The 25,456-nt window shown below is 37.5% G+C and overlaps 1 protein-coding gene across 2 annotated transcripts in view; it reads right to left on the bottom strand.

Annotated features, from left to right (window-relative positions):
* The window catches only part of LOC125657554 (coiled-coil domain-containing protein 186-like), a 30,346-nt gene that overhangs the window by 2,711 nt on the left and 2,179 nt on the right, over positions 1-25,456 (bottom strand). Inside the window, exons 2-16 of one of the 2 annotated variants that reach the window (XM_048888210.2) lie at positions 20,826-22,326; positions 17,591-17,717; positions 16,595-16,723; positions 14,846-15,058; positions 12,624-12,743; positions 10,980-11,084; positions 9,853-9,951; positions 8,918-9,147; positions 6,290-6,470; positions 5,841-5,915; positions 5,622-5,706; positions 4,194-4,273; positions 2,463-2,818; positions 2,243-2,312; positions 1,845-1,868 (exon numbers count right to left, since the gene is read on the bottom strand). In XM_048888210.2, coding sequence (XP_048744167.2) covers positions 1,845-1,868; positions 2,243-2,312; positions 2,463-2,818; positions 4,194-4,273; positions 5,622-5,706; positions 5,841-5,915; positions 6,290-6,470; positions 8,918-9,147; positions 9,853-9,951; positions 10,980-11,084; positions 12,624-12,743; positions 14,846-15,058; positions 16,595-16,723; positions 17,591-17,717; positions 20,826-22,309 — 3,378 coding nt within the window. In that variant the 5' untranslated portion in view covers positions 22,310-22,326. The remainder of the gene's footprint in view (positions 1-1,844; positions 1,869-2,242; positions 2,313-2,462; positions 2,819-4,193; positions 4,274-5,621; positions 5,707-5,840; positions 5,916-6,289; positions 6,471-8,917; positions 9,148-9,852; positions 9,952-10,979; positions 11,085-12,623; positions 12,744-14,845; positions 15,059-16,594; positions 16,724-17,590; positions 17,718-20,825; positions 22,327-25,456) is intronic. The other variant, XM_056149849.1, reaches the window with a different exon arrangement.

The raw sequence follows: 25,456 nt of genomic DNA, 5'->3' as shown, positions 1-25,456 counted from the left end.
TACTTCGATGTCCAGTGTGCTTGACCTTTGACTTTTTGACCCCAAAATCAATAGGGAACATCTTCATCCCATGGGTAGTCCATATGTATGATATGGTGACTGTAGGTGGAAAGGATAACGCTTTAGAGCCCGGAAACCATATTGCTACTTCGATGTCCAGTGTGCTTGACCTTTGGACCCCAAAATCGATAGGGAACATCTTCATCCCATGGGTAGTCCATATGTATGATATGGTGACTGTAGGTGGAGAGGATAACGCTTTAGAGCCCGGAAACCATATTGCTACTTCGATGTCCAGTGCGCTTGACCTTTTGACCCCAAAATCGAAAGGGAACATCTTCATCCCATGGGTAGTCCATATGTATGATATGGTGACGGTAGGTGGAAAGGATAATGCTTTAGAGCCCGGAAACCATTGCGTCTACAGATGGACGGACGGACGGACAGACAGACGGACAACCCGATTCCAGTATACCCCCCCACAACTTGTTGCGGGGGGTATAATAATATGGCCCCGGACCTTTGATTAAAAGGGCATAACAATTTTGAACATTCCCTGAAAGTGACAAATTCTATAGTGACTGTCACTGATTCATTGATCACACCTTCAATGTGTGATAAAGGTCTCTGATTCACTGATCACACCTCTAATGTATGATAAAGGTAACTAATTCATTGATCACATCTCTAATCTGTGATAAAGGTCACTGATCACACCTCTAATGTATGATAAAGGTCACTGATCACACCTCTAATGTATGATAAAGGTCACTGATTCACTGATCACACCTCTAATGTATGATAAAGGTCACTGATTCATTGATCTCACCTCTAATGTGTGATAAAGGTGTATACAGAATAAGACAACCCCCTTCTGTTTAATTCTTACTCAGATACATGTACATTTATACAAAGTCCATATTGTAGCGACCAGCATAATAATAATGAAAGCCCTAGTGCCAGAGAAAATTCAGAAGTACAACAGAAGTGAATGCACAGCTTAAACTGAAAAAAAATCGAATAATAAACAAGTTCTACAAGGCTATCCCCTTCCCAATGAGTGTCTACGAGCTTTTTCTAAGAAGTCCCATAGTGACCTTGACTTTTGACCCCCAAATCAATAGAGTTTGTCCTCTCTTATATCAAATCAATAGAGCATAAAACGTGGTCTGTAGAGGGTCTACGAGCTCAGTGTTACACCCACACACAAATGAGTCCGTTACTATATCCCCTCATAATGAATTGTGAGGGAATAGTAAAGTATCTCATTCAAAAATCAAAAGTGCTTTAATATAAAAACTGGACATTTTCTGATTTGTACAGTATGGGGATTCTGTTGAACAAAATCACAAGAAACTAATTCTTGAAAATGTATCATTGCTACAGATTTTAGTTTATTTGTGCATGTTGTTATTTTCTCTGAACAAAAATGTTTTTCTGGCTTGGATTTCTCGATAAAAAAAATCTCAAACTTAAGTTTCAGTTTTCTTTTATTTGAGCAGTCAAAATTTGGGTAAAATCCCAGCACTTAAGTCTTTTTCTCTCTCTCAAGAAATCCAGACCTCATTCCATGTTCATGATCTGTGCATCTACACATATTTAGTAATGCTCTGAATTATTCCAGACATCAGCTGAATCACATACACCAAGCTCTTAACTTCCAAGTTCACCTTGCATAATAACATACAGTCAACCCTGCACTATCTATTTATGCTATCCTTCTTGAATGTAATTCATGCATATTCATGACTGACAATGATCCAGTTATAAAGAGAGAAGTACTATGACCACACACCACTGACAAGGACAGTTGGGAGAACAAGTAAACAAGATTGAAAGCATACCTGGGAGAGTTTCCGATGGTCCAGCTACAGAGAAAATCAACAGACAAAAGCTACAGGCCAATGAAATTACAGATTAAAAAATTTGTATGAAATCTTTCAACCAATGAAATCAAAGATTTCTGAACAGCTGAAAACCATTAGCCAATGAGATTACATGTGGCAAGCCATGCAAAGGTACAAATCAGCACAGAGGCAAAATCTGTCAAACATTGAAATTAACTGTTATAAAAACTCTCTAATCCACATCAGTTATATTCTTCCAGTTCTAAGTAATAAATATAAATAACTTTTCATCACTGCATGCAGTAAAATATCTTGAAGTTTAAAGTCGACCAATAGGAAAGAAGAGAGGGGAGAATTAGTCCGTTTGTTAATATTTGAATGCGGAGTTATCTCACCTTGTTAATGTCGGCTCTCTCCAGCGTCATCGTCCCAGATTCCTCTCTTAATGCATAGTTCTGAATGATTCTTATAAAATACGTAGAGAAAATAAAGTACGTGTTTTACAGACGTTTTTCTAATTATAACGTAGTCTAGCATAACTCACATTCTTTAGTGTTTCAAGCTGAAATTATTTGTTTTGAAAAACAATAAAGATCTATAAAAAGCTGAGATTACTTGTTCTTTTTCTGAATTTCGTCCACAAGCTGCTGCACATGTTCCTGCATGAATTCAATTTTTTCGTTCCGTCTAGCGAGACCACGCTGGAGTTTGACGATTCTTTCTATCAGCATTTGACTGTCAGGTTCCACCTGCTCAGTTATCACCGGATATTCATGAACCGGTTCAGAAGTACCAGGATATTTGTTTGTGTAACTGTTGGGTTGCGACGAGTTCTCATTCACGCCTAAGGTGTTCAGAGAGTTGCTTGAACTGGTGCGAGACCCCATGCTTGTGGAGTCTTTCTGAGTTTCCCCATTGGTTTCAAAGTTTTCTAACCTTTTCTTTGCCTGCTGAAGTTGTCTTGTCAAGTCCTAAATGAAATAATTAAAAAATGCTGTCAAAAAACAGTTCTTTTTTTAAAGAACTTGCTATGCTTAGCTGAAGGACTTTTTTGTCACTAACTGAAATTCTTTTATTTCTGTTTTTGGATAACTACTGACTGTTAGAGAGGACTTTGAATACAAACCTACCTGTATGCTTTCCCCCAATAAGATATCAGATAGGGGACCAGTCTAGTCTAGTGCCTTACAGGGTTTAATGCCAATCCAGACTTACAACCATTGCTGTTAGCCACAGAGCAGGCTGACATATATGTTTAACTGATCAGACCCAATCTTACAGAAAGTGAACTCGGAGAAAACTCTGTCTCCGTACATGATCTAGCACCCAGTTCCCCTTTTTATCAAGTTCGTGATGGGCTGCACATTCAGAATTGCTGGTAAACAAACTAGCTGCAGAACTGTAGTTCTCGGAGAAAATATTGGGATAGATATGATCTGTTTCTCAGAGAGCTATAGTTCTGCAGCTATAAACAAACATGAGGCCCACAGGCCTTAACTGTCACCTGAGCATTAGTTAAATGTACCACTAGCCCCAAAGGCTATGAAATTCATAATAATTTTCCTGTTCTGCATACATAACCTAAATTCTAATATTCAGCAGAAACATAATACAAGATGTTCTTCACACAATTGCCCCGAAAATGTCCTTACTACAGAAAGACATGATATATGTTATATTAACACTACATGACTATTCAGGACCCGCCCTACAGTCAGAACCCTGGGGTTGCAATTTTGGTACATCCCTTTCTGTTTTTCCTTAATATGCATTTAGTTATTAAAATTAGCAAAATTAAAGAAGAAATCTTTTAAATAATGAAAACTACCGTTTGACTGATGTTCTTTTATAGAAATCAATACAAGTTATTGTCAATCATTGTAAAATTGATAACAGAGAATGACCTAAATGTACCTTGATATTAAACAGAGAATGACCACCATGATATTAAACACAGAATGACCGACCTTGATATTAAACAGAGAATGACATTATCTTGATATTAAACACAGAATGACCTACCATGATATTAAACACAGAATGACCTACCTTGATATTAAACACAGAATGACCGACCTTGATATTAAACACAGAATGACATACCTTGATATTAAACACAGAATGACATACCTTGATATTAAACAGAGAATGACCGACCTTGATATTAAACACAGAATGACATACCTTGATATTAAACACAGAATGACATACCTTGATATTAAACACAGAATGACATACCTTGATATTAAACACAGAATGACCTACCTTGATATTAAACACAGAATAACATACCTTGATATTAAACACAGAATGACCTACCTTGATATTAAACACAGAATGACATACCTTGATATTATTGACGTGTTTTCTCTTTAATGTCTTGATTTCATCTTTTCCGTCTTCAACTTTTGACGACAGCTCCTCCACTACCAAACACAAAGGATAAGAACAATGTGACATATCTTGGAACTTAACTGTCTAAAACTGTTCAAATATTCATGGACCAGGGGTCTATGTTACAAAATATACTTTTTGCACATCATTTAAAGCTGCACTTTTTTTTTTACCATGCAAATAAAGATGGCAAATTATCTACAACTACATTTTCACAAACTTCATCACAAACAGGAAGAACGTAAAATGCTCATCTATGGCAGAACATCTTGCACTTTATTGTCTGATGATATTTATGGACCAGGGCCCATGTTACAAAAAAAATACTTTTTGCAAATCCTTAAAGCAGCTGCTGCCCTTTTTCTTAACATGCAAATATAAATGACAAATCTGTGGAAAGTACATATCTGCAACTACATTTTCACAAACTTCATCACAATCTGGAAATAGTTTTGACTTACTACAAATATTAATCTTAGTTGTAGGACTTCATGTTAAAAAGACTCAAGATATACATGTAGCACATCTTGTTCATGTTGCTAACCTCGTATCTTATCTACTTCAGACTGTATCTACCTTCAGATTGTCCCTAACTTTATACCCTCAGACTGTCCCTACCTTTATACCTTCAGAATGCCCCTACCTTTATACATGTACCTTTATACCTTCCGACTGTTCCTATCTTTATACCTTCAAATTGTTCCTATCTTTATACCTTCAGATTGTTCCTATCTTTATACCTTCAGATTGTTTCTATCTTTATACCTTCAGATTGTTTCTATCTTTATACCTTCAGATTATTTCTATCTTTATACCTTCAGATTATTTCTACCTTCAGATTGTTCCTATCTTTATACCTTCAGATTATTTCTACCTTCAGATTATTTCTATCTTTATACCTTCAGATTATTTCTACCTTCAGATTGTTTCTATCTTTATACCTTCAGATTATTTCTACCTTCAGATGGATTTTACCTTTGGATTGTTTCTTTCTACCTTCTGATTGACTGTTTCTACCTTTAAACAGTAAACACTTACAATGAACATGCTTCTAACGAATTCACCCTTACTGTGAAGTCATATTTATTTCCCTACGAAAGGAAAATCACAAAATTTCCTTGGATATAACCAAGTTTGGTTATAATGAACTGTTTTTACTGGAGGCTCATCATAAGCTTGTTTTACTGTAACTTTTAGATTTTTTCTAACATTATATCTCAGCTTTGTTTCTACGAACCCTTTCGACAACTTTGGTTTGTACCAGAGTACCTAACTAGTTAGTAGGATAAATTTTCCATTTTTTCTCTCTCACTTCCATGCATAATACTCCAGCCAATCACAATCATCGTTTGAAATCTGATATTTTCATCACTGCCTCACCTGCTTTCGATTTTTCCTCCAACTTTTCTTTAAGTTTCATGGTTTCCTCTTGCCACGCTACTTCTCCTTTCTTCAACCTATCAGACTGCATCAAGAGAAATCATGCTCACTGATTTTTAAAGGATTCTTTTTCATCAATATTTTAACTGTATGATAGACATTGTGTAAGTAAAAACAAATTACAGCAGAGGAAGAACACACCAGTCATTATAAACTTACGATGTCTCGGAAATCAATTTCCAGAGTCTGAAGATCAACAGTTAACTTCTCGATTTCCTCAGTCTGTCCCATCGTCTGTAAACAGATTACTATGTAAATAACAGCAACACAAAAATACTATGTAAACAAAAGATTCTAAAACAACAAAAGATTGCTATTCTAAAATCATAGCAGATTATCCAACATTTTAGGTCTACATCTCTATTAAATCATCAACATAATTTTATATCAATGTTAAGGTAATAAAACAGTAAATATACAACTGATTCATAAAATGTACTTTGCCAATAAATATTCATAGATTCTGCGTACTTTAATTTAGTAAAATTTGATGACCTGGTCATTCTGAGAGAGATGCAATACTTGCTTCATGTTATATCTATCCTCCCGTTGGAAGGTAGTAATGGTCCATCATTTCTAAAATTTCACAAGTTTCTATGTCAACATACCTTGTTGTGGAGGATGGAGTTTTCGGACTGCAGTTCAGCATTTTTGGCACTGAGTTTATTGGTCAGATCTAGTTTCTCAGCCTCGCGTTTTCGACACGCCTCCATGTCAATCTGCAGGTCCTTGTTACTGATTTTCAGTTCTGAGATCTCGGCATCCAGAGATTTGATTGTGCTTTGTGCCCTGATAACAAGTCAATCAGTGAACAGTTAGTTGAATTAGAACACGTCTAACTGAAATGGTGTGAAAATTGGGAAAGCTACATGCTTTTATTTTAAAATATCAAACTTTGCAAAAAATACTCTGCTATTATAGAAGCTGCAACTATTTTCTGGTGCCAAGCATGTGCTGATGATTTGTGATCTATTATTTTGTACAATGAAACCTGTCTAATCCGACATGCATCGGGAGACAAATTGTTTTGTCGGATATAAACTTTATGTAATTTTGTGCTTTATAAATGAATAAAATAATAATAATACACTGTGTCAGAATAAAAAAAATGTAAGAAACAATGAATATAAAATTGAGAATGCCAGCAAGGGTCGGAATACCCAGTGAGGCAGATGTGACGGGTGTCAGATTAGGCAGTTTTCACTGTATCATTAAATAGCTTCTCTACACCCTAGTCGATATCAATGCTTGCTTGTCTTGAAGTCTAAGTTGAAATCAGACTCACCTACATTTTGGTGTGTCCATTCCACTTGAACTTTTCTTTTATTAAGTTTAACTTGACTTGCACAAGTTCATTTAGTTTGTTCTGATTGTAACTCAATATTTTCTTAAGTCTGATCTGACTTCACAGGCACTTGTTTGTGAAGAAAATAAATATAAAGCACTTCGAAGTATAAAACGGAAAATTGAGCTGTAGACCCATGTTTTGTTGCAGTTTTCAGAGATAAGAGGCAATGAATGCATTCATGCCAAACAGAGTTTTGTTTTAGTTATATGATGGTACAAGAGAACGGTAGTAAATACATATTCCCTGGAAGCTCAAAAGGCCGACATTCTCAGGGGGTGTCATTCGAAGCTAAGTACCTTGTGTTATCATTAGTATACAGAGGTTCTAACTTATTTACAGAAACAAGTGCCTGTGCTTGACTTGCATGAATTCTTCTAGTTTGTTCTGCTTGAATGCACATTTTGAAGATTGACTCAATTTACACGAGTTCCTCTATCCTTGAACTCACCTTTTGAAGTCTGACTTGACTTGGATGAGTTCCTCTATCTGACTGACTTGCACGATTTCCTCTATGCTGTCCTGTTTAAACTCACCTTTTGAAGTTTGACTTGACTTGGACGAGTTCCTCTATCTGACTGACTTGCATGATTTCCTCTATGCTGTCCTGTTTAAACTCACCTTTTGAAGTCTGACTTGACTTGCACGATTTCCTCTATGCTGTCCTGTTTAAACTCACCTTTTGAAGTCTGACTTGACTTGGACGAGTTCCTCTATCTGACTGACTTGCACGATTTCCTCTATGCTGTCCTGTTTAAACTCACCTTTTGAAGTCTGACTTGACTTGCACGATTTCCTCTATGCTGTCCTGTTTAAACTCACCTTTTGAAGTCTGACTTGACTTGGACGAGTTCCTCTATCTGACTGACTTGCACGATTTCCTCTATGCTGTCCTGTTTAAACTCACCTTTTGAAGTCTGACTTGACTTGCACGATTTCCTCTATGCTGTCCTGTTTAAACTCACCTTTTGAAGTCTGACTTGACTTGGACGAGTTCCTCTATCTGACTGACTTGCACGATTTCCTCTATGCTGTCCTGTTTAAACTCACCTTTTGAAATCTGACTTGACTTGCACGATTTCCTCTATGCTGTCCTGTTTAAACTCACCTTTTGACTTGGACGAGTTCCTCTATCTGACTGACTTGCACGATTTCCTCTATGCTGTCCTGTTTAAACTCACCTTTTGAAGTCTGACTTGACTTGGACGAGTTCCTTTATCTGACTGACTTGTACGATTTCCTCTATGTTTGAAGTCTGACTTGACTTGTACGATTTCCTCTATGCTGTCCTGTTTTAACTCACCTTTTGAAGTTTGACTTGACTTGGACGATTTCCTCTATCTGACTTGACTTGGACGAGTTCCTCTATGCTGTCCTGTTTGAACTCACCTTTTGACTTGGACGAGTTCCTCTATCTGACTGACTTGCACGATTTCCTCTATGCTGTCCTGTTTGAACTCACCTTTTGAAGTCTGACTTGACTTGGACGAGTTCCTCTATCTGACTGACTTGCACGATTTCCTCTATGCTGTCCTGTTTGAACTCACCTTTTGAAGTCTGACTTGACTTGCACGATTTCCTCTATGCTGTCCTGTTTGAACTCACCTTTTGAAGTCTGAATTGACTTGCACGAGTTCCTCTATCTGACTGACTTGCATGATTTCCTCTATGCTGTCCTGTTTGAACTCACCTTTTGAAGTCTGACTTGACTTGCACGATTTCCTCTATGCTGTCCTGTTTGAACTCACCTTTTGAAGTCTGAATTGACTTGCACGAGTTCCTCTATCTGACTGACTTGCACGATTTCCTCTATGCTGTCCTGTTTGAACTCACCTTTTGAAGTCTGACTTGACTTGCACGATTTCCTCTATGCTGTCCTGTTTGAACTCACCTTTTGAAGTCTGACTTGACTTGGACGAGCTCCTCTATTCTGTCCTGCAGTTCTTTATTTTCTTTTTTCTGCTTTTGAAGCATCTCTCTGTATTTAGTCATTGTCTGTTCATTCAGGTCTCGCTGAGATTCCAGATTCTGCCATTTCTTTGTCAGAACATCTCTTTCTTTTAAAAGTTCTTGGTGTTTAGATTTCAGACTTGCTAGGTCTCTCACAGTGGCAGAATATCGCTAGAAAGATTTTCATATCACATTCAAATCAATGTTAAAAAAACCCACTTTACATCATGAGATGTATTTGGAAAATAGCTCTTAAAAGAGCTAATGTTTCTGTTTGTAAACCCGGCTTTCAATAAATCTTACTGTATCAAATTAACACTATGAATTTGAAAGTAATTAGCATAAAAATTTCTCTGCATCAAACGAGGACAAACTGAAACACATTTTCTTTTTAGAAGGCATTCAGCAAAAGGAGTTATTTTTGTATGTAATCTTATTGAATCATGAAAGTGACAATAGAAATATTGTATGTACAAAACACACTATCAAATCAATTCACTTTATTCAACTTCCAGAGCATCCACATTTATCTTTCAGGAGAGAGTATATATATTATAAAAAATTGTAAAGGATGAGATGTGAAAGCTATGCATAATGGTGTTTTAGTACAGGTATCATTGGAAACCTTAGTTACCTTGTTTAATGAAATGCAAATTCTAGTGTTAAATCACAGAGAAAACACATCCCCCCCCCCTTGGACTCAACATACAGACAGGAAGCATTACTCCTAAACCAAAAACAATTCTAACGAGCTTTCCTGCACTATGAAAACATCAGGATGTGTTTGTCATTCCTATTTGACTATTGCTCCATAAACTTCAAATTTAGTCTTGCATATCATGAGTTGCTTTCCCTTCCACAATAAATGTGAGTTACCTCCTCCTGACTGGTCTTCTCCTGCTGTTGTTGGAGAAACTCTGTCTCTTTCATCTTCAGCTCGCTGTCCAGCTTGTTGGACTTGATTTCTTCTGACTCCTGAGGATGATATTTTAAGATTATTAGAGAAACTGTGGCTTCCCCAGTCCAGTAGATTAGACACTTGGTATGTTTACTCTGGGGTAGTTAATTTTAAAATACTTATCAGTCACCCGAGTATCAGTTAAAAACATCACTAGCTTTAAGGACTACGAAATATATAATTAGGATTATGCCCCCTGCCCTGGACTCTGACCTGGTAGACACCCCCACCCCTATGTGTACATCTGGGACACTGAACTAGATGGTGCTCCCCCAGACAATGCCCTGGTGGATCATTCCGCTGGAAACTAACCACCCTGTTGGTACTCCCTGCTGGACCTGGACCTGGTAAATACCCGCCCCAGACACTGACCCAGTTTGTCCCCCGGACACTGACCTAGTTTTCCCCCTGGACACTGATCTGGGAGATCCCCTTGAGACACTGACCTAGTTTTCCCCCTGAGCACGGACCTGGTAGATCCCTATTCCCTTGAGACAATGATTTATTGAGTTTTGAGTATCCTGCTGCCTTAGTCCTGGCTTGGAGGTTATAAAACTTTTTTGAGCACATTTTCATACTCAAACTCAAACTCCGTGCTCTAAATCCTACACATACTCAAAAGTGAAGGTTATAAAACTTTTACAAAATTATTCTCATGCTCAAATGGAGAACATGCTTGAAGATTTTTCGAGTATTTTTGGAGCTTGCTCAGAGTTGTACTCAAAACAAATATAGCTGAGTTTGAGTATGAGTATGGTAAAAGTTTTATAACCTCCAGGCCTGGTAAGATTTAATTATAGGATTATTCCCCCTGCCCTGGACATCAACCTGTAAGGTCCTTCCAACTTCAACTACCCTGGACACTGACTTGCGTGTCCCCCCCTCCCTTACGCTGAAATGGAAGATCCCCCCATGGCATGCCCCAGACACTGACCTGGTAGACCCCCCCCCACTGGACATGACATGGTAAATCCCCCAGCCGGACACTGACCTGGTAGATTCCCCCCCCCCCCCCCCCCCCCCCCCCCCACCGATGGTCACTGACCTGGTAGGTTTTAATGATGGCCTGACAGTCCCTCCTGATTTGCTCCGTCTCGTCTTTTGCATCCTTCAGCTTGGATCGGGTTTTTGACAGCTCCTCCTTGGTTTCCTTTCAGAAAAATAATTCTAATTCATCACTGAAGTCGATTATCAGGGCAAAGCAATAACACAAAGGCCTAGCTGCTTACAAACTTTTAATCTAATTGTGAATTCAATTATTTTCGTGTAGCATTAATTTGAAGAGAATTGTTACACCTATTGTATAAAGTAGAAGATGAAAATTTGTTAGAGGTCCTTTGTACCAAATGTCATAGCTTTAGAATCTACACATTATATAGCCACTGTAAAGGTTTGTGTTCATGGTTATACATGCAATGCCATGATATAAATTGTGTTTAAAATTCACTGTATGCCAAAAGCATTTAAACCGGTTAACTGTGAAGTCTGTGAATTACGGTTCAATAACCCAGCCATACAGCTCAGTAAACAATGAACTGCACATTTGGTAGTAATTGCTACATTTAATAAAATGTTGTATTAAAAAAAACGTAGATCATGGCGATAAATCAAACTCTTTTCAAGAGAACACTTAATATGATCAATACATGTATAACCCAATCTGTTGGTTTGTTCCATAATTTAGAAAATGTCAAAACTGAACACAGCTGCCACTACTATATTACACAATGCATTTTACATCAGACAACTTCCCCTTTCAATTCAACAGCTGTGGATCTCAGTGAATACATATTGTATATTCATAATACAGACTGTCGACATATCACTGTATTCAAATGTCACGTACGGTATTCTCACATCAGTGGTTAAGACGGTCAGTCAGTAGGAGTGGACAATGAGACATATCTAACATCACCTTGTGGACATCCAGCCCAGCTTTCTGTGTGTTATGGGCCCCATTAAATCAGACATTACCTTGTGGACATCCAGCCCAGCTTTCTTTGTGTTATGGGCCCATTAAATCAGATATTACCTTGTGGACATCCAGCCCAGCTTTCTGTGTGTTATGGGCCCAATAAATCAGATATTACCTTGTAGACATCCAGCCTAGCTTTCTGTTTGTTCTGGGCCCATTTTACAAGACATAAGCTTATTACATCAGATATAACCTTGTAAACATCAAGCTTTTGTTTGTTATGGGCCCATTAGACAAAATATGGGTCCATTAAATCAGACATTACCTTGTGGACATCCATAGCCCAGCTTTCTTTGTGTTATGGGCCCATTAAATCAGACATTACCTTGTGGACATCCAGCCCAGCTTTCTGTTTGTTCTGCGCCCATTTTACAAGACATAAGCTTATTACATCAGATATAACCTTGTAAACATCAAGCTTTTGTTTGTTATGGGCCCATTAGACAAAATATGGGTCCATTAACTCAGACATTACCTTGTGGACATCCAGCCCAGCTTTCTGTGTGTTATGGGCCCATTAAATCAGACATTACCTTGTGGACATCCAGCCCAGCTTTCTGTGTGTTATGGGCCCATTAAATCAGACATTACCTTGTGGACATCCAGCCCAACTTTCTGTGTGTTATGGGCCCATTAAATCAGACATTACCTTGTGGACATCCAGCCCAGCTTTCTTTGTGTTATGGGCCCATTAAATCAGACATTACATTGTACCTTGTGGGCATCCAGCTCAGCTTTCAGTTTGTTCTGCGCCCATTTTATCCTGACATCAGTTGATGAAATGACCTCCTTCTGTTTCTCCAGTTCTTTTGATATGTTTTGTATTTCAGCAGTCTGCAGAAGGAAAATGATTCATTTATATTTCTTAATCACTTCCGATGCCATTCTATTCCCACGTATCAAACAATATGGTCTCAATATCATTTCAACCCAACTTTAAGATACTATGACTAGGGCGTAAAAGAAATAATTGTGTGGTTCTGGTTTGGCAACCTACCCTATTTTTCTACCCTGACCATAATTTTTTAAAGCTTGGGATAGGAATCCAATCATCTGCCCTCGGTTCACTCCAAAATGTTGATGACACTTGGAAATTTAAGACATCAAACAGTATGTATGGCATTAAACGGTATTGCAGTTTTGAGTAACACTTAAATGTCAATATTTCAGTATCATGAGAGGTGAAGATAACGAACAGTGATCAATCTCATAACTCCTATAAGCAATACAAAATAAGAGAGTTGGGCAAACATGAACCCCTTGATATACCAGGGATATAATACACATACCATATAGCATCACGCCAATCTGATTAAAATCAGATCCTCGATTCGCTCCTCTTTCTTCATCTTGTCGCTGATTAAAATCAGATCCTCGATCTTGTCGTTAGCGAAGAAAGAGGAATGGAACGAGGATCTGATTTTAATCAGATTGGCATCATGCAGGTTTTTCATATATACATTTTGTATCATCAAATATTACATGTACAGACATTTTTAATACTTTGTCAAATAAAGAGAGAGAGAGAAAAAAAGAATCCGACCTACCTAGCCTATTTCTGTAAAGCATACAGTATACAAGAATAGATATGGGTTACCCCATATCCAAGATATTCGACTTTTAATTTACTTGAATTTTCACTATGCTCAGCTGATCTCTAAGAAAAGACTGCACTTGTTATGAAACTGGTGTATAGTCCTTCATGTTCGTAGCAAATACCGTCACCAGTCTTTTGTCACTAGCAAACAGTGCACACATCGGTGCTTACAAGACATATGAAAAAATGGATAGATGCCACAAATACGGTACGAAGATATTTATGCTTTTTTGTTGAATGATAAAGAAGGAAATCAAGGAAGTTGGGGATTATCAAATTTATTAAGATACAGCAGAAAAGTATAGCTTTAAAAATACTACATGAGAATGTGTATACCTATTAATACAACTTATTGGGGCACATACTTTGTGCAGGCTTAATTTTTGCTAAAAATGATAATTTTTATCACAAAATTTCCCTTTCAAACCAGTCTTATTTCATCATTCTTCCCAAATTTTTCCTTTTATATCTGTATGGAAATTCAAACCAAAGACATGAAAAAATTGAAATCTCTCGGAATAAATACAATTGTACTCTAATTTTTACCATGTAACAAATTAATGTGGACTTTAGAATGACAAAAACAAGAAGGATTGATGTAATCTACACTTTCTCCAAATTTTGTGTATGGTATAACCTTAACAGCAAAGAAACCCTTAAAAAATAAATAGACAAGCATATGTCACACTGAATACATTGCAAATATCTTCAGACTGGTGACCTTCACCATTTAATTGTGGTCCGAATCCAGGTGTTGAGTGTTGTATACGCATTCCGTCATTAAACAACGGGAAAACCCCACATAAATTACTGAATAACAGTCTCTCTCAGAAGAAATTGTATGATAATTAACGAACAATATTCATCAAAGTAATATAATTGTTGCAACAGTATAATCAATCGTGAAAAGATTTTCAATCGAAGAATGACCTATATATTTTCGTGCAATACATTGAGGAGGCAGCTAGCGTAGGAATATGAACACTTCTTATATACATTTCTGGGGGAAAAGTGATTTTTCTTAAAAACATTTGACTTTAATTTTGTTTTCTCCCACGTATTACATACACATCAATATTCTATACATTTGTTGTAATCCTGTATCTGCTGATCATGAATGGAACTATATTTTTTCAGAGCAATTGTGTGAAGACTACCTGAATCCAGTAATATATCTTGAATAGATAGTATGCACTGATCGAATATATTAAAAAAGAACCACACAATTAATTTTTTTTTGGCCTTAGTTGTCTCTGAGAACAAGAATTTATCTCTAATTCTTCAAACACTGTACATATGATGTTCTGCACAATATAGATCAGAATAATTCTGTGATTACCTTAGCTTCAAGGTCACCCATTAACTGCCGCTTCTCTCCCTTGATGTCCTTGACCTTTTGAGTTAAACCATCTTTCTCTTTATTAAGGTCACGGACTTTGGACTCTAGTCTCTCTATGGCTTTTTGACCTTCAATAAACTTTTTCTCAGCCTGAGCATACTTCACAACCATTGAGTCCTTTTCTTTGTTGGCCTCCTCATACATTTTGGTTACCTGGCATATAACAAAAAAAAAAAAAAAAAAAATCACTCACAGGTAAAACAGTTTCCAATGTATCATAGTACTGTACACTCAGAAGTTTTACAACATACTCGGAAATATCATATAACACACAATCCTTATAACATGCTCAGAATACACAAGTTTTGAGAGGTTTGAGTTATTTCCCTTTAGAGAATCTTCGTACACAATAAGAAATGTAACAATTAGTTTACATGTTGGATGTGTGGGAGAAATGCCCATCAACTGACCTAGTGAATGTAAAAAGCAAGTTCCTTTAGAGACACAACACTGAGGCATGGCCTACTACAGGGAGACCACACTGAGGCATGATCTACTACAGGGATACCACACTGAGACATAGTCTACTACAGGGACACCACACCGAGACATGGTCTGCTACAGGGACACCACACTGAGGCATGGCCTACTACAGGGACACCACACTGAGGCATGGCCTACTACAGGGACACCACACTGAGACATGGCCTACTACAGGGACACCACACTGAGGCATGGCCTACTACAGGGACACCACGCTGAGGCATGATCTACTACAGGGACACCACACTGAGGCATGATCTACTACAGGGACACCACACTGAGACATAGTCTACTACAGGGACACCACGCTGAGGCATGATCTACTACAGGGACACCACACTGAGGCATGATCTACTACAGGGACACCACACTGAGGCATAGTCTACTACAGGGACACCACGCTGAGGCATGATCTACTACAGGGACACCACACTGAGGCATGATCTACTACAGGGACACCACACTGAGGCATGATCTACTACAGGGACACCACACTAAGGCATAGCCTACTACAGGGACACCACACTGAGACATGGCCTACTACAGGGACACCACACTGAGGCATGGCCTACTACAGGGACACCACACTGAGGCATGGCCTACTACAGGGACACCACACTGAGGCATGATCTACTACAGGGACACCACACTGAGGCATGGCCTACTACAAGGACACCACACTGAGGCATGATCTACTACAGGGACACCACACTGAGGCATGATCTACTACAGGGACACCACACTGAGACATGGTCTACTACAGGGAGACCACACTGAGACATGGTCTACTACTGGGACACCACACTGAGGCATAGTCTACTACAGGGACACCACACTGAGGCATGGCCTACTACAGGGACACCACACTGAGGCATGGTCTACTACAGGGACACCACACTGAGGCATGGCCTACTACAGGGACACCACACTGAGGCATGGCCTACTACAGGGACACCACACTGAGACATGGCCTACTACAGGGACACCACACTGAGGCATGGCCTACTACAGGGACACCACACTGAGGCATGGCCTACTACAGGGACACCACACTGAGGCATGGCCTACTACAGGGACACCACACTGAGGCATGGCCTACTACAGGGACACCACACTGAGGCATGGCCTACTACAGGGACACCACACTGAGACATGGCCTCCTATACAAGAAGCACACCGAGGCATGGCCTCCTTTACACTGTCTACCTGATCCACCCGAACTTTTAGTTCGTTCTGCAGAGCAGCTACTGTCCTCTTGGCAGCAGCATCATGACTGGCGAGTTTGTCTTTCAGCGTCCTCACATCATTGTTCTGCTGGGCAATAGTGTACTCAAGCTAGCAATAAATATAGACAAAGTAAGTAAAATTTCCAAAGTCAAGGTCATTCACGGACTTCTGAAGAAAAAACAATCAAAACATTAAAGATACCTTCTTGCTACAAATTCTGATCGGAGACTCAATAGAGAACAAGTTTAGCACTGGATCTAACCACACTGCCCATTGATGTTTTGAGTAAAATTTTGTTTCAGAACAACCCTACTCAAAGTTCATAGTAAAATTAACATTAAAACCCTCTACCTGACCTAAATTAATAATTTGCATGTGTTACTTGAAAGTACCAAAACCTTTTGTGTCAACATATTAAGGAGGTATATACTACATCATCATAATGGCTGACTTTCTTTTAAATCATGAAAATATGAATATCAGCAATATTTGTATATATATTCCATTCAAATCTAATTGCCTAACTGGGCAGCTCAGTCGGTTAACGTGTCAACTGCTGATCTGTATGTCCAGGGTTCGATTCCAGGAGTTGAAATTTGATTACTTTCTACTAAAACTGCATTTTTTTTTTATTACTAAAACTAGATTTTTTAATAAAGTAAATTTGAAAGTTTTTCAATTTTAAAATATTATTGTACATGTATATCCTCCACTTTTCATTCATATTAAATTTCTCTAGACTACATGTGTGTTATTCCTCCTTAAAACTTGTTTATATTTCTGATAAATTTTTACCTCTTTGTGACATGTTAAAACTTAATTGGATTTCTAATGAATTTTTACCTCTTTGTGACCACAAGTTAAAATTCAATCTGATGAATTTTTACCTCTTTGTGACCACAAGTTAAAATTCAATCTGATGAATTTTTACCTCTTTGTGACCACAAGTTAAAATTCAATCTGATGAATTTTTACCTCTTTGATTTGAGGAAGGTAAAAATCATCCTGAGATTTCAACTGTCTGATTTCCTTCAGGTACGAGTCACGCTCCCCGAGGATCCGCTCCACATAGATCTCCTGTTCCTCCTCTCTGATTGTCAGTCTTAAAATAAACACAATTCACATCACCACCACAGGAAATCTCATGTTATTTTTTTTTTTTACAATTTTAGAGCAAATGACAATTGTTAACATCTCGTTCACAACGGACACAGAGGCACATCACAGAAATAAGCTGTAATGTCTCTCCAATCTCGATAAAGATAATACTGTAAATGGTGATAAACATGATGAAAGGTTACATCTTGTAATCTGTTAGTCATGTTAACAAATGTTGTAACAGTGCGGCTATCAAATTTAAGATTTTACAGAGGACAGACATCAAGGTCCACTACTCTTTGATATTCAAATTAATTTTCATCTTCGTTAATGTTCACACATGTCAAGACAGCTCGTTATAAACATGGCTTCTGACAGCTGCAGTATGTATCTTTACCAAAAAAACCAAGGGGGGGGGGGGGGGGGGGGGGGGGGCACACACACACCTCACAAGATTTAATAGGCATGTCTTGATGTTGCAAGTACAGGCATTGTTATATACGTAAAAAAAACCAAAGAAATAAATGTATGAACATCATAATAAATATCTGTGTAAAACGAGAGGGGGCCGGGATGGGTTAGCGTGGCGTGGGGTGGTGTGGTGGGGGTGAGTATATCTTGATCTAGCAGTTTTACGGCATTCATGGAAATATCAAATGCCACTGCATAAAACATAATCTGGCATCGACTTTGTTATCGTAGAATCTACACACGTACGTTTATATTGAATATATTAGTCTACCTATTTACACACAAACATTTAAATTGGGTATATATTAAATCTAGTCTAGTATACAAATGTAGTCTACCTGTCTGTACTTTTACAGTGGGTATATAAGACTATACCTGTACATCTGCTAGCATCATGTCTAAACACCAGACTTACTTAGTTTATCTAAGGTTATCAGATCATCGGGTTTTTTATGTGTGTGTGGTTTGGGGCTGTGATTTTGTTGATAATAATAACATGCCTGTGAAGATTATTAATATGTAGATTATGATATCATTTATTCTTTTTCTTTCTCTCTTTTCCTGTTTATCCTTACTTTTGTTTTGTAGGAGTGGTCAACTTGTAGGGGGTGTGTGTGGGTCCCAATAGACTTACGAATTATCATTCATAACAAGACATAATATATGTTGATTCAGAGTCTCTCGTCATTTGATGCCCTGGTTAAGGGATGGATCATGTGGATATTAAGATAATTATCTTATGTCTGAGACTGGGGTCCTTCAGATATGACTTAAAAACAGAGGTCCTGTGTCGCAGCAGATATTAAGATAATTATCTTATGTGTGAGACTCTGGGGTCCTTCAGATAATATGACTTAAAAACAAAGGTCCTGTGTCGCAGCAGGCATTGGCATGATAAACAACCCTCATTGCTATAGCCCGGAGTGTTAAAAAAACACCCAACAACCAAACATTCAGTTGTAAGAAATTGCAAATTTTTACATATAATCTTTGTTAAACTATAGATTTGGTCATGTGGACAACATTGTTGCAAGTTCAGGAATCTGTGTTTTCTGGTTAAGGAATTGGAAACTTCTCCATTTGAAGATTTTATTTTAGTATCAAAAGATTCTTGTACTTTGGTTGAGTTTTAAACATATACACTTAGCCTGTCAATTTCAGAGGATTTTTCTTTTCATATACATGTATATATATATATCTCATTTGTGACTTTGCATTAAATTAGTTACAGACGTACTACACGGCAACGTGTTACTATGGTAACATTGATTCCCCAAATTATGCAGTACTGTACATGGGTCCTAAGATTTCCTGTGCTTGAATACTTTACAGTCACTTGATCAATAGTGAATTGTTTCATGAATTTCACATGACTCGTGAGCAATTATGATGAGTCACAACACACCTACAAAAGGTCATATTGTTCATGTGAGCTACTGCATTTTCTCGTGTAAAACATATCATAATCATGCTGTGCCTTCTTGTGACCCCGACTTGAACACTGGGGTCATCTTTGAACAAAGTTGCACCTACCCTACATGGCGATCCTTGCATATTAATTTGAAAACAAGAGTCACACAATGCTCACCTGAGTCACATTTGCCATGCTGTTCTTCTTCAGAAGAGTTTCACCCATATTGTGATTCTAACCTAGCCCCATATGGAGATATGATTTTGCACACAATATGTGGATGTTTGAACTATGTCATGGCCTTGCTATTCAGGAGAAGACTTTTAAAAAGATTATACCCCCTACATTCATGTATTATGTATAATTTGATCCCTGATTTTAGTCCCAACTTAACCCCAGGGTCAAAAAAAAATAAAAAATAATAATATAAATTCACACAACTCTGAAATGTTTGCATACTAATATGATTTAAGTGTGGTCTTGCTACTTTTGAAAAGATGCACCCCCCACCCCCCCAATTTTCTACATCTAGGTATTCTCAAGTAAACTATTGAATCCCTATATTGAAGCCAAACTGTAGTCAAAGATGAATCTGCACCACATTGCAATGTTTGCATATATATATTAATATGACTAAATCATGGCCAGTGGTTTTGATAAGAAAATTTTTAAAGATTATATATACTTTGATCCCACTACTGAAGCCCATCCTACATTGGCTTTGTGAACCTTGAGAAGACAAACAAAATGTTAAAAGTTTACGAACAGATGTATACCCGGCATAGAGTGCCAGTGACCTAAATATCAATTGTATCACTGTGGTTTTGACGAATGAAGAAATCTTAAAAACTCATAATAAAGATTTTTTTTCACCTGTATTCATGTATCTTAAATGTAAAATTTGATCCCTGATTTTAGCCCCAACTTCACCCCAGGGTAAGAAAAAAATAAATCCACACAACTCTGGAACTCCACCCTTGGCTTAGGTACTATCTTAAATCCGAGCATTTGGAGAACTTTGTGATGTTATAAAAAAAGTGAATCTACACTACATGAGGATGCTTGCATTGTAAGTTACTGAATGGTATACATAGTTATAATGAACATTCTCAATTCATGGTAATTAACTTTACAATTTAAGTTGATTTTAAATTACCATGTTTGCTCTCGAGAACATTACTAGGCTCACATACAAATTTATAAACTGTATTTTTACAGAGTATAACCTACCGTTTAATTTCTGCATCTCTCTCCTCGAGTTTCACTCTGGAATGTCTCAGCTGCTTTTGTAAATCTTGGATTTCCTGCATAAGTTTATTGTCAAGAGAACCATACATGCCATTGGGTAATGTAACACTGACCTCCGAGTTAGAAATCTTACGAACGTTTTGATTGGTCCTTGAACTACTGGTTAGCTCAGATTCAAGCTCAGACAACAGATCATCGTCAGATTCTGAAGATGAGATTTTATTTTCATTTTGGATATGATTCACTGGGCTTCCATCCATGTTTGAAGTGCCAGTCCCTGACCTTAATCTATTTCTTCCCGTTGAACACGATGTGGGTTTAACGTTGTCCTGACTAGATGTCACACTCTCCGAACTACACTTGCTGACACTTAAAACTTCGTTCTGACAAGACGGATTGAGCACAACGCAAATAGTTTCCTCCGGATCATGTTCTCCTTCATCTTCACCAGTTTCAATCACGTTTGAACTCTCCCCCAGTTCATTAAATGCCCCATGACTTGGAGAGGTTTCTGTCTCCTGGTCACACTCGGGTTCACAGGACTCGATGCTCTCCGCCGGAGACAGAGTAGACAGCTGGGGCCTGTCTTCAGACATCCAGGTTTGGCAACTTATCTCATCCTCCGGAATCACTGACCTCCTTTCCACAACCTCAGAATATTCTTCACTGAAATTCCCTGGTAAATTGTTCGCACTACACTGAATAGATATTGGTTCTGAAACTAAACAAACATTCTCAGAATTTATCACAGATGTGCTTCCTTCACTCCGATCTTCTACTTCAGGTGTTCCACTTTCTCTTTGCTCTGTTCTATCTACACACACTTGCGTACTTTCACTTTCACTTTGAGTCACTTCACTATCAATATTTTCCCCTTGGAAATCTGTCAGACCTCCTATGAGTGAGGCGTCTGCCTCCGCCTCCTCCGGCCCTAGACCCGGACTTAGCTGTTCATCCCTCCCACCACTTATCTGTCCCTCGCGTATAATCCCAACATCTGTCTCTCTCTCATCTTCTGTCTTCTCGTCCAGGTTCACAGCACTCTCATTGCGTTCCTCCACGTTCTCACATCTGCCATTATCTGGCGAGGACTGGTCTCCCTCCACGTTTTCACCCCTGCCATTATCTGGTGAGGACTGGTCTCCCTCCACGTTTTCACCCCTGTCGTTATCTGGTGAGGACTGGTCTCCCTCGTTGCGTTCCTCCACGTTTTCACCTCTGCCGTTATCTGGTGAGGACTGGTCTCCCTCGTTGCGTTCCTCCACGTTTTCACCCCTGTCGTCATCTGGTGAGGACTGGTCTCCCTGTGGAATCTGTTCATTGGCCACAGGTTCGTAAATTTCTCCCTCTATGTCATCGACTGGATTATTTTCCTCCGACTCGGTCTCATTCACCGCTGAACTCTCTGATTCTGGATCCGGATTTTCTGTAATAGTGGCTTCCTCATCTGGATCTAAGCCAGACATTGCCCAACTCAACTATCCTAAAATGTAAAAAAGTACCTTATCATTGTCAATACATACATTACCGTGACATATTTGTCAAAATCGTCATATCCATTACGTACTTCCACCTTCCTGTGACGTCATAAGATTTTGCAAAAATCTATGATTTATTTAGATTTATGCATGGTATTACCATAAATTTTGTGGAGTCTTTTCCAGTGATTATTGTAAAAAAAAAATCACTCTTGTTGATTATGAAATATTTCAAAAAGTCTACATTATATTTGAATAATCAAAAATATGTTTCAAAATATTGAATTCAAAGGAATTAACTGTTTTCTTTGAATCCTTTATGAAGTTCATTATGCAATAGATTTTCTTTAATTTTTACAGAAATTTTGAATAGTTTTGCAAAGAAACAGTTTCATGAAATTATCATGATTACTATTATATTGTTTTACCAGTTTTTGGGAAATTGCTGATGTAGGAAAATTGCGATTTTCTGACGTTGATATATAATTTTGTTTATGTTTGTCTCAACACATCTTAAAAGTATGATGACCTATATATTTTGATAATTCCATAGTTTTAACTCTAATAAATTGAAATGAATAAACATTTTAAAATTTTATCTGATAATAATGCAATTAGGGAGTTACCTTAAGGAACTTTAAACATTAGATATATATGCCAATGATGGTTTACAATAACGACGTTAATCTGTCCTGCAGTTTTTACACGCTAGACCACAATATAATTTGTCAAAATAACCAAGAATCTTTGTGGTCATTAGATAATTGAATATTTGTAATAAAAAATAATAAAAATGCAGCAATTAGCTTCTGAGTTCAATTCATCATGTCAAACAGATTTTAATTAGTCTAGATATACTGGCTTTATTTTTTAAAATTGGAATTAATAGTATTTCACAAAACCAATGTTAACCTGGCTAATGTTGCCGAGACTGACCTAAACTGATGTAGGATCATTTCACTTCACCTTGGACTTAGTAAAGTGGTACTTTGCAAAGAAATGCTAATTTTCATTCAGTAATATTTCACATTGATTTTACACTTTACAAATTAGTACCTTATTTTTTTCAGTGATATTTTGGACATACGTTTAAAATACATGAAACACTAAGCCAGTTCTCTTGTTTATCAATTAATTTCCATTGGTTCTTATTCATGATAATTAACATTCATTGGCTCTTGTTTAGATCAATTAATTTCCATTGGCTCTTGTTTATGTTAAAATTAACACCCATTGGCTCTTGTTTATTAATTAATTTCCATTGGCTCTTGTTTATATCAATCAATATCCATTGGCTCTTGTTTATATTAATTAATTTTCTAATGGCTTGGCATAACGCCATCTATTCTCCAGTTTGGTTTTCAGTAACTGTTATGCATCAATGAAACCCATTGACATTTATCCAGCCCTAATTTTGACATTAATGAGTTCTGTGATTGATGAGCAGCAGCATAACAAAATTTTAAACAAGGTAACCATCCTGTCTGAGGCAAACTAATACCCCCCCCCCCCCATCCCCCCCCCCCCCCCCCAACTGAAAGTCCACGGTGAATTATGTAGAACAGTTCTAATACCCTCTCCAACAAACTGAAAGTCCATGGTGAATTTGAGATGGTTTTCATACACACACTCCTTCCTTGTAATTACTGGTTATTATCTAATAAATAATTGATACTATATAATACAGAAATATTTCCTGTAATGTGATGTCAAACCTTAGAACCTGACTGTATTTTCATGTGATTTGTATTTTCATGTGATTTGTATTTTCCTGTGAATATCTATTATCATAAATAAATGCATTATTGTGTATATACACATGAGTAAAAGAGAAGAATAAAATGAGTTAGCATCCAGTATCAGTATACATAAGTCATGATAGTATCCCCCCCCCCACATGCAATATACTACACCCCCCCCCCCCTCTACAAACTGAAACTCAATGGTGAAATAGTTCTAATTTGGCAAGTGGTATATCAAATGTTATGATCATACTTTAAGTATCTTGATAATCGAGCCTTTTGTGTTGACTGCCATTGTATAAATATACAATTTTAAATGTATCCCATGTCAAGCATAATTCATTCATTGCATTAAACATCCAGTTTTCATTATCCCCTTGCAATGGAGGGCTACACGAAACCCAAGATAAATGTGTGTGTGCAAGTGCCTGTATGATCTCTATACAATGTGTATGTGTGTGTGTTTGTTTCTGTGTAAAGCTAATGCATCTATTAAGTATCATTGTCATATTGGACATGATTTGAGCTGAAAATATTCAAATTTTATTTTTCCATTTTTTATTGTTTAGAATGCTTAACTAAAGTATTTCCAATGGTCAGCCAAAATTTCAATATTGGTTGTTGTGTTACAAGTGAGATACAGCACTCACAATTCTTTGTTAAGTAAACAAAGCTTGTGCCATGTCTTTGTTTACATATATTATATGTTGTATATAGATGGCTTAATAGAAAATAGCATGTTTAACACAAAATGAGATGTGCTAAACACTAGATAGTATTTAATTGTATTCTGAATTAACCATTAAACTGAAAAAAGTATCCTTTCAATAAAACGTTTTACTAACATATATATATTTAACCCATGTAATAAAAAACATAGCATGAGCCTTGTTTACATAACAAAGAGTAGTGAGCTCTGTATCTCTCATGTCCTTCAATAACTGACAATGTTGACCATTAGAAATGCCTTTGTTAAGCATTCTAAACATCAACAAGAGGCCCATGGGCCACATCGCTCACCTGAGTCACCTTGGTCCATATCAGAAGATTTTCCATATCTATTTGCATGTAAAACCGTAGTCCCTATTATGGCCCCAAACCTTCCCCTGGAGGCCATGGTTTTTGCAAACTTGAATCTACACTATGTCAGAAAGCTTTCATGTAAATGTGAACTTCTTTGGCCCAATGGTTCTTGAGAAGAAGATTTTTAAAGATTTTCCCTATATATTTGTATGTAAAACTTTGATCCCCTATTGTGGCCCCATCCTACTCCAGGGGGGCATGATTTTAACAAACCTGAATCTGCACTATATCAGAAAGCTTTCATATAAATTTCAGCTTTTCTGGCTCAGTGGTTCTTGAAAAGAAGATTTTTAAAGATTTTTCCTATATA

Source organism: Ostrea edulis, chromosome 9, assembly GCF_947568905.1.
Source record: "Ostrea edulis chromosome 9, xbOstEdul1.1, whole genome shotgun sequence".
In the NCBI taxonomy this organism is placed as follows: Eukaryota; Metazoa; Mollusca; class Bivalvia; order Ostreida; family Ostreidae; genus Ostrea; species Ostrea edulis.
The sequence above is the reverse complement of the archived record's forward strand: the minus strand, read 5'-3'. Positions and strand labels throughout refer to the sequence as shown.